General features: G+C 43.2%; 2 protein-coding genes across 2 annotated transcripts in view; both read right to left on the bottom strand.

The window, feature by feature from the left end:
• DNAJB14 (DnaJ heat shock protein family (Hsp40) member B14) overlaps nucleotides 1-11491 on the bottom strand; it is a 53288-nt gene extending 41797 nt beyond the window's left edge. Inside the window, exon 1 of the mRNA XM_046656539.1 lies at nucleotides 11284-11491. Coding sequence (XP_046512495.1) covers nucleotides 11284-11416 — 133 coding nt within the window. The 5' untranslated portion in view covers nucleotides 11417-11491. The remainder of the gene's footprint in view (nucleotides 1-11283) is intronic.
• Nucleotides 11492-12913: 1422 nt separating this feature from the next.
• Nucleotides 12914-14912, bottom strand: part of LOC124237160 (histone H2A.Z) — a 2653-nt gene continuing 654 nt past the window's right edge. Inside the window, exons 2-5 of the mRNA XM_046656536.1 lie at nucleotides 14697-14774; nucleotides 14312-14425; nucleotides 13829-13958; nucleotides 12914-13555 (exon numbers count right to left, since the gene is read on the bottom strand). Of these exons, the coding sequence (XP_046512492.1) occupies nucleotides 13494-13555; nucleotides 13829-13958; nucleotides 14312-14425; nucleotides 14697-14774 (384 nt within the window). The 3' untranslated portion in view covers nucleotides 12914-13493. The remainder of the gene's footprint in view (nucleotides 13556-13828; nucleotides 13959-14311; nucleotides 14426-14696; nucleotides 14775-14912) is intronic.

Raw genomic sequence — 14912 nt, 5'->3', positions numbered from 1 at the left:
ACGGCTTCTCTGGAGAATTCTACCAAACATTCAAAGAAGACTTAATACCTATTCTCCTCAAACTGTTCCAGAAAATTGAGAAAGATGGAGAACTCCCTAACACATTCTATGAAGCCAACATCACTCTGATCCCCAAACCTGACAAGGACAACACAAAGAAGGAGAACTACAGGCCAATATCACTGATGAACATAGATGCAAAAATCCTCAACAAAATTTTGGCAAACCGAATACAGCAATACATCAAAAAGATTATACACCATGATCAAGTGGGATTTACACCAGGGACACAGGGATGGTTCAACACCCGCAAGTCAATCAACGTGATACACTACATCAACAAAATGAAAAACAAAAACCACATGATCATCTCAATAGATGCAGAGAAAGCATTCGACAAGATCCAACACCCATTTATGATAAAAACCCTCAGTAAAATGGGTACAGAAGGAAAGTACCTCAACATAATAAAGGCCATATATGATAGACCCACAGCCAACATCACACTCAATGGACAAAAACTGAAAGCCATCCCTCTGAGGACAGGAACAAGACAAGGGTGCCCACTTTCACCACTCCTATTCAACATAGTACTGGAGGTGCTGGCCAGAGCAATTCGGCTGGATTCCTTTTAGGAATCCAAATAGGTAACGAAGAAGTAAAACTCTCGTTGTTTGCAGACGACATGATCTTATATATAGAAAACCCCAAAGAATCCACAGAAAAACTATTAGAAATAATCAACAACTTCAGCAAAGTAGCAGGGTATAAAATTAACGTGCATAAATCAGTAGCATTTCTATACACTAACAATGAACTAACAGAAAAAGAACTCAAGAACTCAATCCCATTCACAATCGCAACAAAAAGAATAAAATACCTTGGGATAAACTTAACCAAGGAAGTGAAGGATCTATACAATGAAAACTACAAGACTTTCTTGAAAGAAAATGACGATGACATAAAGAGATGGAAAGACATTCCTTGCACATGGATTGGAAGAATAAACATAGTTAAAATGTCCATACTACCTAAAGCAATATACAGATTCAATGCTATCCCAATCAGAATCCCAAGAACATTCTTCACAGAAATTGAACAAACAATCCTAAAATTCATATGGGGCAACAAAAGACCGCAAATTGCTAAAGCAATCCTGAGCAAAAACAAAGCTGGCGGAATCACAATCCCCGATTTCAAAACATACTACAAAGCTACAGTGTACACCATGGTACTGGTACAAAAACAGGTCCACAGATCAATGGAACAGAATTGAAAGCCCAGAGGTAAAACCACACATCTATGACAGCTAATCTTCGACAAAGGAGCAGAGGGCCTACAATGGAGAAAAGAAAGTCTCTTCAACAAATGGTGCTGGGAAAACTGGACAGCCACATGAAAAAGATTGAAAATTGACCATTCTTTTTCACCACACACCAAAATAAACTCAAAATGGATCAAAGACCTTAAGATTAGGCCTGAGACAATAAGTCTTTTGGAAGAGAATATAGGCAGTACACTCTTCGACATCAGTTTCAAAAGAATCTTTTCGGACACTGTAACTCCTCAGTTGAGGGAAACAATAGAAAGAATAAACAAATGGGACTTCATCAGACTAAAGAGCTTCTTCAAGGCAAGGGAAAACAGGATTGAAACAAAAAAACAGCTCACTAATTGGGAAAAAATATTTACAAGCCACTTATCTGACAAAGGGTTAATCTCCATAATATACAAAAAACTCACACTGATTAGCAACAAAAAAACAAACAACCCGATCAAAAAATGGGCAGAGGACATGAACAGACATTTCTCAAAAGAAGATATGAATATGGCCAATAGACACATGAAAAGATGTTCATCATCGCTAATCATCAGGGAAATGCAAATCAAAACAACACTAAGATATCACCTTACACCCGTTAGATTGGCAAAAACATCCAAAACCAAGAGTGACAAATGTTGGAGAGGATGTGGAGAAAAAGGAACCCTCATACACTGCTGGTGGGAATGCAAACTGGTACAGCCACTATGGAAAACAGCATGGAGATTTCTCAAAAAGTTAAAAATAGAAATACCCTATGACCCAGCCATCCCATTACTGGGTATCTATCCTAAGAACCTGATATCAGAAATCTCAAGAGTCCGTTGCATCCCGATGTTCATCGCAGCATTATTTACAATAGCCAAGACGTGGAACCAGCCTACATGCCCAGAAACTGATGATTGGATAAAGAAGATGTGGTATATATACACAATGGAATACTACTCAGCCATAAAAAAAGACAAAATTGGCCCATTCACAACAACGTGGATGGACCTCGAGGGTATTATGTTAAGCGAAATAAGCCAGTCAGAGAAAGACGAACTCTATATGACTCCACTCATAGGTGGAAGTTAGTATACTGATAAGGAGATCTGATCGGTGGTTACCAGGGAAAAGGGGGGGTAGGGGGAGGGCACAGAGGGGGAAGTGGTGTACCCACAACATGACTAACAAAAATGTACAACTGAAATCTCACAAGGTTGTAATCTATCATAACATTAATAAAAAAAAAAAAAAAAAAAAGAATTAGAGCTCCTTAGAGAAACAGCTGATTCCCAAGGCAGAAAAAGTAAAAAGTGGGCCTGAAAAATGTTTTGTGCCAGAAAGCAAGGAAGCTCAAAGAACGATGAAGACATGTCGAAAAGACACAGAAGCCAGCTTGAAGGGGCACCCGCTGACTAAACCTGAGGCAATCAGCATCAAAGTAAATAATGATAGTAATAAATTAAACAGGAATCTATGCATCCGTACTAATAAATAAAGTTGAATGTGAACTAACAAATTACAGAGGGAACGACGGAATTAGAAAACCATCATTTGGCAACAATCAGAAATTTATTCAGGAAAGAAACATCAATGGATGCTAACAGGAGTTGGTAAAAGCTTGTTGTGGAACAGGGCACTTTGTTACAGAGTCAAAGTATTTTCCCACAAAATGCTTAGTTATTATAAAGAAGGAAAAAAAGTACATTTAGAGTGGAGAAACCTGACGACTTTCTATGGCCTTGAGAATGAGGATAACTACTATGGAAGGAAGGAGATAGAAATATAAGCTAGAAAAGTTTAAGTAAACACTCCAAAGTGCTTAACTTGAATTGGAAGTAACAATATAAACTCATAAGCTGTTTTAGCTTTTAAAAAAAATATTTCCTACTCTGCACACTGAAAAGGAACCAAAACAACGAACAATCTAGCAGCCACAGCATCCTTAGTGCCCGATGGTGATGCTGAAACACTGTCTTCCACTAAAAGAAACCAGGGCTTGTTGGAGAGAGGGGCGATTCCAGGTCGTGAACAGGGAATGTATGAGAGGAGCCTGAGACCTTCCGTCACACCAGAGCACAGTAACTACTACAGACTACCAAGAATGTGTCTGCAGGACTCAGGAGCGAACCTCAGGGGCTCCCACTGGCCAGACCCAAAAAGTAATAATAATTAGCTGCTTTTGGAGAAGAAAGGGAACCAATTCCTTTTCTTGAAAACTGACAAAAGCAATCAAGTGCTCCTTACCCTGTCTTTCCAACAGGAGCTGCACCACTGTGTAACCCTAAGACAGGTGAGGGGCAAGTGTCCCTTTATAGAACTGCTGCAGCTAAGAAATGAAGAAATTATTTTTCAAAAATTGTGGAGCCAGATATGGAAGTGGTTATATGTGTTTAGTCTTTACAGGTGGCCACAAAGTCCCGATGCATGCTAGTTAGAAGTCATCTGTATATTCTCCATTCTTAGCACAACTATGTTCTCCCAGTGTTTTTCTGGACATTTTCCAATGTTAATTGCTAGATGCTGGATATTGCTAAAGCAGATCATACAGTTGTTTTAGATTTTCAACATTATACTAAAAATCTTTCTATAATTTCATGTATGGGGACTCTGCTTAATTATAGCTGTGGGTGTACATGTGCTCACACCACTCTTCGGTTCCAAAGAGTGAAAATTTTGAAAAGTTCCATTACCTCTGGGTCTCAGTATCCAGGTTTGTCATCTCTAAAATGGAATCAGCTAGGTTTTCTGCAGTAATAACCAAGAGAACCAACGCCTGAGAAGATAATATGATTCCCTTCAAGTACTGCCAGAATTTAGAACATATTAGATTTTTCTTATTAAATGTCTTAGCCATCACTTGAGATCTCATTTACAATAATGTGCAGTATTACAAACATTAGTTGGACAGATACAGTACTTATAAACCACACTACATTTACTTTTGATTCTAAAATAATCCAACCTTCTTTTTTCTTTTTTTTTGAGGAAGATTAGCCCTGAGCTAACATCAGCCACCAATCCTTCTCTTTTTGCTGAGGAAGAGTGGCCCTGAGCTAACATCCTCCTCTACTTTATATGTGGGATGCTGCCACAGCATGGCTTGACACACAGTGCGTAGGTCGGCGTGGAGATCTGAACCTGCCAACCCCGGGCTGTCGAAGTTGAGCACGTGAACTTAACCACTATACCACTGGCCAGCCCCACTATCCAACCTTATTTTACGCATATTGCTTTGCTTGGGGTTTTAATGTAATCTGCATTTAATTTAAGTATATCCCATATTAAGGACCAGTGAAAAAGTAAATATAGTATTAAAAACATTTATGTGGATAATCCAAAAGTGAAGAACCGAGATCTATTTTTATTTTATATGTTTCTGCCACACACCTGTTATATATAATGCCCATCTCTAGGGGAATCTAAAATAAGAACACCTAATTTGAAAAACAAATGGATTTTTTCCCCTCCTCCACAAATTAGACATAGTTTTTGTCTGATTATAAAAGTAATGTTGCTCTGCTCATTAAAAAAGACATAATAAAGTAAAAATCACTTATAAATCCCACACAAGAAAAAAAGTTACTCAACCATTTTGGTATATTTAACTCTAGTTAGCTAGCTGTCTAGCTTTTTAGATATTTTTAAATAAAACTAGAAAAACCTACATATGTTTGTAGTCTACCTTTATTTAATTCATAATACATTATGTATATCATCTTATAGCAATAAATATAGGTCCACATCATCCTTTTTTTTTGGTGAGGTAACTGAGCTAACATCCAGTGCCAATCTTCCTCTTTTTGCTTGAGGAAGAGCTAACATCTGTGCCAATCTTCCTCTATTTTGTATGTGGGATGCTGCCACTGCGGGGCTTGACAAGCAGTGCTAAGCCGGCATGTGTGATCTGAACCTGTGAAGTCCAGGCCACGGAAGTGGAAAGTGTAAACAACCACTATACCACTGGGCTGGCCCCATCGTCCTATTTTTTTTTTTTTTTTTTTGAAGACCTTATTCAGGACTATTGCAATAGGGGAGCAAGATCAGCCTGAACTCCGAATTCAGCAAAGACAGCTGCAAATGTATAGCCAACAAGCAGGGTGAGGGGATCAGCGGATGGAAAACTACTGAAGCACATCACTATTTTTAACAGGTGCACCGTATATCAATGCAATGCAATTTATGTAATCAATTCCTACCAACGGACATTTATACTCTTTCCAAATTCTTGCTACAGTGACAATCTTCATATATTACCTTTGGGTATACTTGTCTGATTAAGGAAAAGCTTCACTTGTGAATATATTAGCATGAAAAAGCCTTACAGCTATATATATTTCACTTAATTATTTAACAAGTCATCTTTATTGAGGGGAATAAAATTACATAAACAAGTACTGTTCCAGAAATACTGGCTTAAAGATGCCACAAGTATATGCAAAAAACTATTAGGCACCAGGGGATTAAAAAAGGGTGATGAAAATTAAAATGGTTCCTGACGGCAAAGGATTTTTTAATCTAGAAGCAGGACAGCTACATATATAGACAACATAAGGAATGAACGCAGCCAGGCAGGGGGAGCTACATGTTAACTAAGCACAGAATGAGTAGCTGAATCCAAATGGAGATTAATCCTAACTTACAGCAAATATTTAGTGCTCAAAAGGGTAACTAAAAAATGACAGAAAAGAGACAAATATTATACTGTTAGCTCCAAGGCACCATCCAAAGACTTTTGCCACAGTAATAATACATGATGTTCTTATAGCACTGAATAAAACATCCTTCTAACAATCTTGTGAAGATTCCAGAGGATAAGAAAACTGAGGCTCCGGGAGGGAAAGGGGAACAGCCCAAACTGAGCCACTACAACGTCCAGCAAACGCTTTGTACTTCATCCTCTAGAGCGTGGGCTCCAAGAGGGCAAGGACACTGTCTTATTTTTCACTGACTCCCTTGTTCCCAGAACAGTGCCTGGCACAAAGAAACGTAGATTCAGTAAATATCTGTTGAATAAAAATATTCCCATTTTATAGATAGGAAAATTAAGGCCCAAAAAGATAGTTATGTATGCAAGGTCACACAATTATTAAATTAAGGTTCAATACCAAATTTGGCATTCCTTAACTATAATGTCTGAAACAGTCTGGCTATTAGCTGAAACTTGAAAATCATTTTACAACAAAACTTGGTGCTATCGAAATAATTGTTCAGAATGTATAATTTGTATTCATCACTACATTTTAATTAAGTCAGAAATAGAAAGAAATGGAATTGTCTTAAAAGGAATAGGTTGGATAATACTACAGATATGTAATGACAGTTTAAAAAGCTTTACTTTACTATTTTAAATGAGACAAAAGGGGAGAGAACTTTGAATTTTTTATTAGATTTAAATTTTAAAATAATGTAAATAAAGGAAAAAATTTATACATATCTCTCACGAGGGAAAAAAATAAAAAGATGACTATTTTAATTGCTATTGTACAGCAATATATATAAGGCTGCACACTGCACATGAATTATCCATTCATTAAAGCAGACTGAGAATGGCTTTTTTTTTTTCCTGAGGAAGATATGCCCTGAGCTAACATCTGTTGCCAATCTTTCTCTTTTTCCTGAGGAAGGTTGGCCCTGAGCTAACATCTGTGCCAATCTTCCTCTACCTTGAATGTGGGTCACCGCCACAGCACGGCCAACAACAAGTGCTGTAGGTCTGTGCCCAGGAACTGAACCCAGACCACCAAAGCAGAATGTACTGAACTCAACCACTAGGCCATGGGGCAGGCCCCAGGACGGACGTTTTTGAACCTGTAGGCCACCGTTTGGTTCAAATTACTATGAAATTCTTGAAAACATTAAAAATGCTTTTCTTGGGAAAAAAAAATATACTCCAAACTGTCCCCCGATTACTATGAAACACTAACATGTTAAAATAGCAATGTAAAGCAATAACAGAGAAAGTAGGGCCCAGCCTCGTGGCATGGTGGTTAAGCTCCTGTGCTCCACTTTGGGGGCCCAGGCTTCATGGGCCTGGATCCCAGATGTGGACACCTCATCAAACCACACTGCGGTGGCATCCCACATACAAAACAGAGGGAAACTGGTACAGCTCTTAGCTCAGGGCCAATCTTCCTCAAGCAAAAAGAGGAAGATTGGCAACAGATGTTAGCTCAGAGCCAAACTTCCTGACCAAAAAAAACCCAATGAAATTGTATGCCTCTGTGAAAGTTCAAAACTTATCAATAATTCAATAAATATACAGTTTAAGAAACAAACGTAATTTACTTTCCGTCTACTGATGCTATTTTTTCAGAATATTTATGTTTCCTATTTAGTACCTATTCATATACATCAATCCTTTCAAACATAAACCAAACTCATAATATGAAAATTCTTGAAAGCTGTAAAATACAGTTCACTTAGCAGTCCACTGCAATAAAGAAACCATAAAATAATATTCTCAACTAAAAACTTAGAAAGCAACGATGTCCCAGATTCATTTGAAGATCAAGTTTTTCCTCAAAGAAAACTCTTGCCAATTTTTAAAAGTGTTTTATCAATCAGACTTCCCACCTAGCAAGAATAAAACATAAAGAGGAGGAAAGTTCTGAAATTTAGTCTAACATTTCCCATCCACTGTTTAAGAATAATGATAATCAAGATGTAATGTTTTCTTTGGCCTATCTTAGTATGAAGACACAGCCAGAGGAATATTCAATCCAAACTGTGAGTTATGGGCCAGCCCAGTGGTGTGGTGGTTAAGTGTGTACCCTCCACTTCGGTGGCCTGGGGTTCACTGGTTCAGATTCCGGGCACGGACCTACACACCACTCAACAAGCCATGCTGTGGCGGCGTCCCAGATATAATATAGAGGAAGACAGGAACAGATATTCGCTCAGGGCCACTCTTCCTCAGCAAAAAAGAGAAAGATTAGCAATGGATGTTAGCTCAGGGCCAATCTTCCTCACAAAAAAACCCCAACAAACTCTGAGTTATAAGGGTTTGATGGTAGTCTAGAAGAGGTGAAATTCAAGGATAAAAATTTTAAATGTCACTTTAACCAACAGCTTCATTTTCCTTCTACACTAAATATTTTACCAGGAGCTTACACCAGTGTTCTAGATCTTTCTCTCCCCTGAATTCTTAAATTATTCCAATAAACATCTGAGAACATTCTATGTGAAATACACTTTGCTAAGTATTTGCATTTAACTTTATGTCAGTTAATGCTCACATCAACCCTGTTATGAAATCTTCATTTTACACATAACTAAACAAGGCTTAGAGATGCTAAGTAACTCGTCCCTAGTTGCAAAGCTATCAGAGGCAAAGTTGGCATCTGAACTAGGTTTTCGGACTACATCACAATTGTACCCTATCACTTTATTTGGTAATCACATACCACCTTACAAGACACTCTGCTATTAACGTTCACTGTTCTATTTCTTCATCGTTCCTATGTTCGTGACTTTAAAACTGACAACTGTGTTGTGCTTTGAAATCTTATAGTATCCTTTAGTAGACTGATTCAAGTTGCTTGTATGATAAAGATTGACAGACTACAAGTTTAAAAATTCTCAGAGCCTCACAGTTGTTAAATGGAAATGATACCAAAACAACAGTGGATACAGTTAAACGCTTTCCACGTATTTACTCATTTAATCCTTAAAACAGCCCTATGCAATCCATAAATTACTGTCCCATTTTACAGATGAAAAAGCTAAAGGCTAGAGAGATTGTCTAACTTGCCCAAAATTAAGGTTACAAGGTAGGAGGTGGAAGAGCTGGGGTTCAAAAGCCAAGGTATTCTGTCTCAAGTGGTTAGTTGCATAATGTTAAAACTGTCCCCGAGGACTAGACAATGACTAAATGAAATCATGTATTCAGACAGTACGCAGATTCAAAACATTTCAACTCTGGCCAATGATTTCTTGGATGTGACACCAAAAGCACAGACAATAAAAAATCAAAAACAGACAAATGAGACTATATTAAACTTAAAAACTTCTGTGTATCAAAGCACACAATCAACAGAGTGAAAGACAACCCACGGAACAGGAGAAAACAACTGCAAATCATCTATCTAATACGGGGCTAATATCCAGAATATATAAAGAACACCTTCAACTCAACAACAACAAAAATAACAGTTAAAAAAACAGCAAAGGGCTTGAATAGACATTTCTCCAAAGATGATATACAAATGGCCAACAAACATATAAAAAGACGTTCAACATCACTAATCATTAAAGAAATGCAAATCAAAACCACAACGCGGTATCACCTCACACTTGTCTGCATGGCTACTATCAAAAACAGACAGAAAATAGCATGGGTTGGTGATGACTCTGGAGAAACCACAACTCTTGCGCACTGTTGGCAGGAATGAAAAATTGTGCAACTGCTATGGAAAACAGTATGGCAGTTCCTCAAAAAAAATAAAATAGAATTACCAATATGATCCAGCAGTCCCACTTCTAGGTATACATCCAAAGGAACCAAAAGCAGGATCTCAAAGAAGAGGTATTTGCACACCCACGTTCATAGGAGCATTATTCACAAGAGCAAGACACAGAAATAACCTAAATGTTGACAAATGAAAATGTGGTATATACATGCAATAGAATATTATGCAGCCCTAAAAAAGGAAATCCTGTCACATATCCCAACATGGATAAACTTCAATGACATTATGCTAAGTGAAATAAGCCAGTCAAAAAAGACAAACATCATATGATTCCACTTACATAAAGTATCGAAAGTAGTCAAATTTTTAGAAGAAAATAGAATGGTGGTTGCCAGGAGCTAATGGGTGGGGAAAATAGGATGCTGTTTAATTGGCAGAGTTTCAGTTTTGTAAGATGAAAAATTCTGTAGATCTGTTGCATAACAATGTGAAATGGTTAACTAGTGAACTGTACACTTAAAAATAGTTAAGTTGGTAAATTGTTTTTTTTTGTCACATGAAAAAAACCAACAACTTTCTTTTCTTTCACTTTCCCGTCCTCCCTGGTATAGTGTTCAACATGTAATGCAAAGGACAGAGAAAAGCAAAGAATACAAGGGCTTCAATGTATTCAATGTAGAAAAAAATTTTAAAAACAAAATAAAACAGGCAGCCCCACATTCTTATTAACTTATTAATAACTTTCTTCTTAACCTAAAAATACCTCGAACCTCAAGTGAGACAATACCTTATTAGCAGGACAATAGAGCGTAGTGGGTTAAAGGCCATTTGGAGCTGGAAAGCTCAAGTACTATTCTGACTTTGTTACTAATTCCTGTGACCTTGGGAAAGACAATTTCATTCATTCACTCACTCATTTGGTCATCAAAAACTGTTTCCATATGGGTCAACCTGGTCAAATGAATCCTGTAGCTGCACACAGGACTGTTCTGAGAAGTGAAGGAAACACTCCTACGAAACACTAGGCACAGGCTTGGCGCTCGGTGAGCGCTCAGCAAGGCCGGCTGTCACTATCACTTTGAAGCCTGGGGTCAGGACAGGGAGACGGCGAATCCGACCCGGGAGGTGCAGCAGCCCGCTCCTCAGAGGGCGGCCTAGCTGGAGGATCACCACGGCGCTGTCAAGTCAGACCCCATCTAGCGGAGCAGCGCCGCCTGCACCCCGGCCAAAGGTGTGCCTCTCTGCCAGAGGAGCGCTCCCGGGAAAAGCAGTGTCATCTCGGCGCTCGGCACGGCTACCCCGGAGCAGCGCTGCGGCCCGAGCCGGCGCCGGCCGCGCGCCCCCGCTCCCCCGCCCCCGGGGCTGGGCCCGCCTCGGCGGGGAGAGGGCGGGACGGGCCCCGCGACCCGGCTCCCGGGGCAAAGCCCGCTCTGCAGCCGGCGGACGCCGACGACAACGGCCGGGCGGCCTCTGGCCCGGCGCCGGCGCCGCAGGCCGCCAGGGACCGAGCAGCCACGCCGGGCCGCCGCGGGCTGTGCGGGGCGGGCGGGGAGCCGAGGGCCTCACCGCGGGCCGCGGGCAGCGGGTACAGCTTCTGGGCCTTGTGCAGGAAGCGCTGAGCCCTCTCGCGGTCGCCGGCGTTCAGGGCCTCCCGGGCGATCTCCACACACTTCTCCGCCTCGTCCCGGTTCCCCTCCATGGCCAGAGCCGGCTTCCGTTTCCTCCGGGAGCGCAGCGGCGAGCGCGGACGGCGGGGCGGGGCGGGGCGGGCGTGCGGGGGCGAGCGGACCGGAGCGGAGCGAGCGGGGCGGGGCGAGCGGGGCGGGGCGGGGCGAGAGGAGCAGGGAGGGGCGGGGCGAGCGGGGCGGGCCGCGGGGCGAGGCGAGCTGAGCAGGGCGGGGCGAGGCCAGCTGGACGAGGAACGGGGCGCGGAGCTGGACGAGGGGCGGGGCGAGCGGGCCAGAGCCAATCAGGGCGTGGGGCGGGGCGTGGGCGGGACGTCGGGCGGGGCGCGGGGCGGGGCGAGGCGTGCGTGTGGGCGCGAGTGGGGCGGGGCGCAGGGCGGAGCGGGGCGAGCAGAGCGGGGTGCGGGGCGGAGCCGGGCAGCGGGGCGGGGCGGTCCGGGTCGCGGGGCGGAGTGAGCGTGTCGCGAGCGGAGTGTGGCGGGCGTGCGGGGGCGTCGGGGTGGGGCGCGGGGCGGAGCGCGGAGCGGGCGTGGCACACAGTGAGCGCAGCGAGGCCGGCGGGCGGGCGAAGCCGGCCGGCTCGCTGGGAGCTCCGCCGCGGCGGGGGCAGCCACCCGCAGCAGCCGAGCCCTTGACGTCCGTGGCGGCGCCGGCGCCGCTCGCCCTCCGCAGAACTGCAGGCGGCCCCGGAGGGTCGCGCGGCGAGGGCCGTGCCGAGGTCTCCGCGGCTTCTAGCGCAGGTGTCGGAACACGCAGGAGCAGCGTTTGACCCCAAGGCCAGGGCTCGTTTGTCTGCTTATTTCAGCTACGCGCCATTTTTCCAAACAGATCTCCTTAAATTGCAGCTCAGTAAGTCCTGAAGGTACAAAGTTTTAAATTTGTAGTTCACAATTATTCTGGTGAAAAACCGTAATTCTAATCCTTTCTGACCAAAACAAGGCAGGAACCAGCTATCTGGGAACGCAGTCCCATCACGGAAGTAAACTACTTACTTTTCTCCCTTCTCCCATTTTCCTGACATCGCCCTGTGAAATTACGTGCCACTTCACATTGGTCTCCTTGGTGAGGGGAAAAGGGCCACTTAGATTTTTTAAGAATAACTTGCCAGAATCCAAGTGTCAAGAAGATCCACTCAACCCAATCACAAAACACACATTTATACACAACTCTCAGTGAAGCTACTGGTAGCCATGCTAGCAAATAACATGGCACTTTGAAAAAGATCCTGATTCTCTTCTGTAAAATGGGAATAGTACGTACCCTGAAGATGTTACCGAGTTTTGAACCATTGAGGTAAGACTAACAGTGAATAGCACGCGGAATGAGTCTACCCTGAAAGTTCCTTCTGTGGAGGTACAGAGTTAGACACAGGACGTCCCTACCTGCCGGGTCCCCTCCCCAAGTCCACTACAGCAGTAGTGCGCTGGGGTAGCGCTGTCACATACAGCAAGCATAGCCCACAAACGGAGATGGTCAAACAGCCAAAAAACAGTAACTTGTCCCATTCCAGCTCCTGGCAAAGATTTTAAATCTTTAATGACGCATTACATGACATTAAAACAAAAACAGTACATTTGGGCCTTCTGACTTGGTTGATCGACAGAATTAACAGTTTAATTTCAAGGAAAGAAACATGCTGAAGTTATTGCTCGATGAAATACCTATTCAAAAGAAAGGCGTTCCTATTACAATCAAATGAAATTTAAAGCACAACTAGTTTGGGATATGACCTTTATTGAGCTTATCCACTGGAGTGGAAATAATGTCTGTACAAAACCAAATGTTTGTTACTATAACTTCTGCATCACAATTAAAATCCAAACAGTTTTTTAAAAACAGTCAACTCAATCAAAACCCACTACTTCAGAATCAATAGCTTCTTTGAAGCCACAGTAACACTTAAATATGGTTAAGACTCGAATGCAGAAATTTGGTTGGTTGGAAAGCTAATTAAACTTCCAACTTGCTCAAATAGAATTACAAAAAGGCAAAATTGTGTTTTTCACAGAGATACAGTCCACTGGAATCACCAACACTGGACAGCTGTTAGAGTATTTAGAGTCCTGAGATAACAAGGAATCCAGGCATCCTTTAGACAGTCTTCTGCTGTCCTTTCTTCCCAATCAGAGACTTGTGGATGTGTGGAATGACACCTAGGAGAGGGACAGAGATTAATTCTACTCTTTACTGCACACAGTACTTAAAGCCAAGACAGTTCAGTGTTCAACTTGGAAGATGTCTTTAAACGAGTAGCTCAAGAATTGAGAGTAAAAATTCATCGTTATATTCATGGAAAATTTCATGATGCAACCAAACTGCAGATGAGTGTAATACTTGTGTCCTCTTCTAGACTAAAAACCACTAATGAGAAAAAGAGAATTCTCTTCTCTAAAGAAATTTAAAGTAAAATTTTAGTATTTACATACCACCACCAGCAATTGTAGCCTTGATGAGAGAGTCCAATTCTTCATCTCCACGAATAGCAAGTTGCAAGTGACGAGGAGTAATGCGCTTTACCTTCAAGTCTTTTGATGCATTTCCTGCCAATTCAAGTACCTAGAAGGCAGACTCTAATCAGTCTCCATCCATCTTTCCTTAAGGACAAGATCGAGAGAGTAGGATCAAACCTTCATAAACGTCAATCTACCAATTACTGCCTCCCCCCACTACCTGAATGGCAAGACACGCAAAAGCTGTAAAGGCGCATGCAGCAATTTTATTTCCAAGAGCAGCAAACTCAAGCTCAGTGGGATCCCTTAATGAACACCAGCTCCCTCTAGCGTTCTCAGATGCTTCTCGCCGCGTTTAGGGCTTGGGAGTTTTCTTGCATCACTTTCCTCCTTCCCTCTCACCGCCTCCCTCTCACCACCCCCCCAAACCTTCCAGATTATAGGCGTACTCCCATTTACCTCTGCGGTGAGGTACTCCAGGATGGCTGCGCTGTACACAGCGGCAGTCGCGCCCACACGTCCATGGCTGGTCGTCCTAGATTTCAGGTGTCGATGAATACGGCCCACCGGGAACTTAATTTTAAGCATAAACATAAATGCACAAAGAGTCAAAGGCGATAAAATTACAAGCGCGCCAAAGCAAGGGGCAGAGACGCGGGTGCAGCAAAGCGCCCCAGCACCGACACACGTGATCGCCCCCTCCCCGATATGCATTGTGTCGGCGAACCGAGTCGCGACACCGCATCACCCACGCAAAGACGAGCCGCCCACCCAGAGCGACGATAAACAAGAGCGGGGGAAGGAGCAGCGCCGCGATCCCCAGACTGCACGAGCCGCCACTGACCTGCAAGCCGGCCCTCTGCGAGCGGGAAACCGCCTTTGTCTTGGCCTTTCCGGAGTCCTTCCCAGCCTTACCGCCAGCCTGCGGCGCGCACGCCCGCGAGCGAGGGCGAAGCGGAGATAGGATTACCGCGCGGCCGCCCCTCCCCCCGCGGGCGCCGAGCGCCGCGCGGCCCGGCGCGGCCCTGTCGCGGGGTCTCCGGCCCGCCGCGCCGCAGGC

This window comes from Equus quagga, chromosome 3 (assembly GCF_021613505.1).
Source record: "Equus quagga isolate Etosha38 chromosome 3, UCLA_HA_Equagga_1.0, whole genome shotgun sequence".
NCBI classification, from domain to species: Eukaryota; Metazoa; Chordata; class Mammalia; order Perissodactyla; family Equidae; genus Equus; species Equus quagga.
The sequence above is the reverse complement of the archived record's forward strand: the minus strand, read 5'-3'. Positions and strand labels throughout refer to the sequence as shown.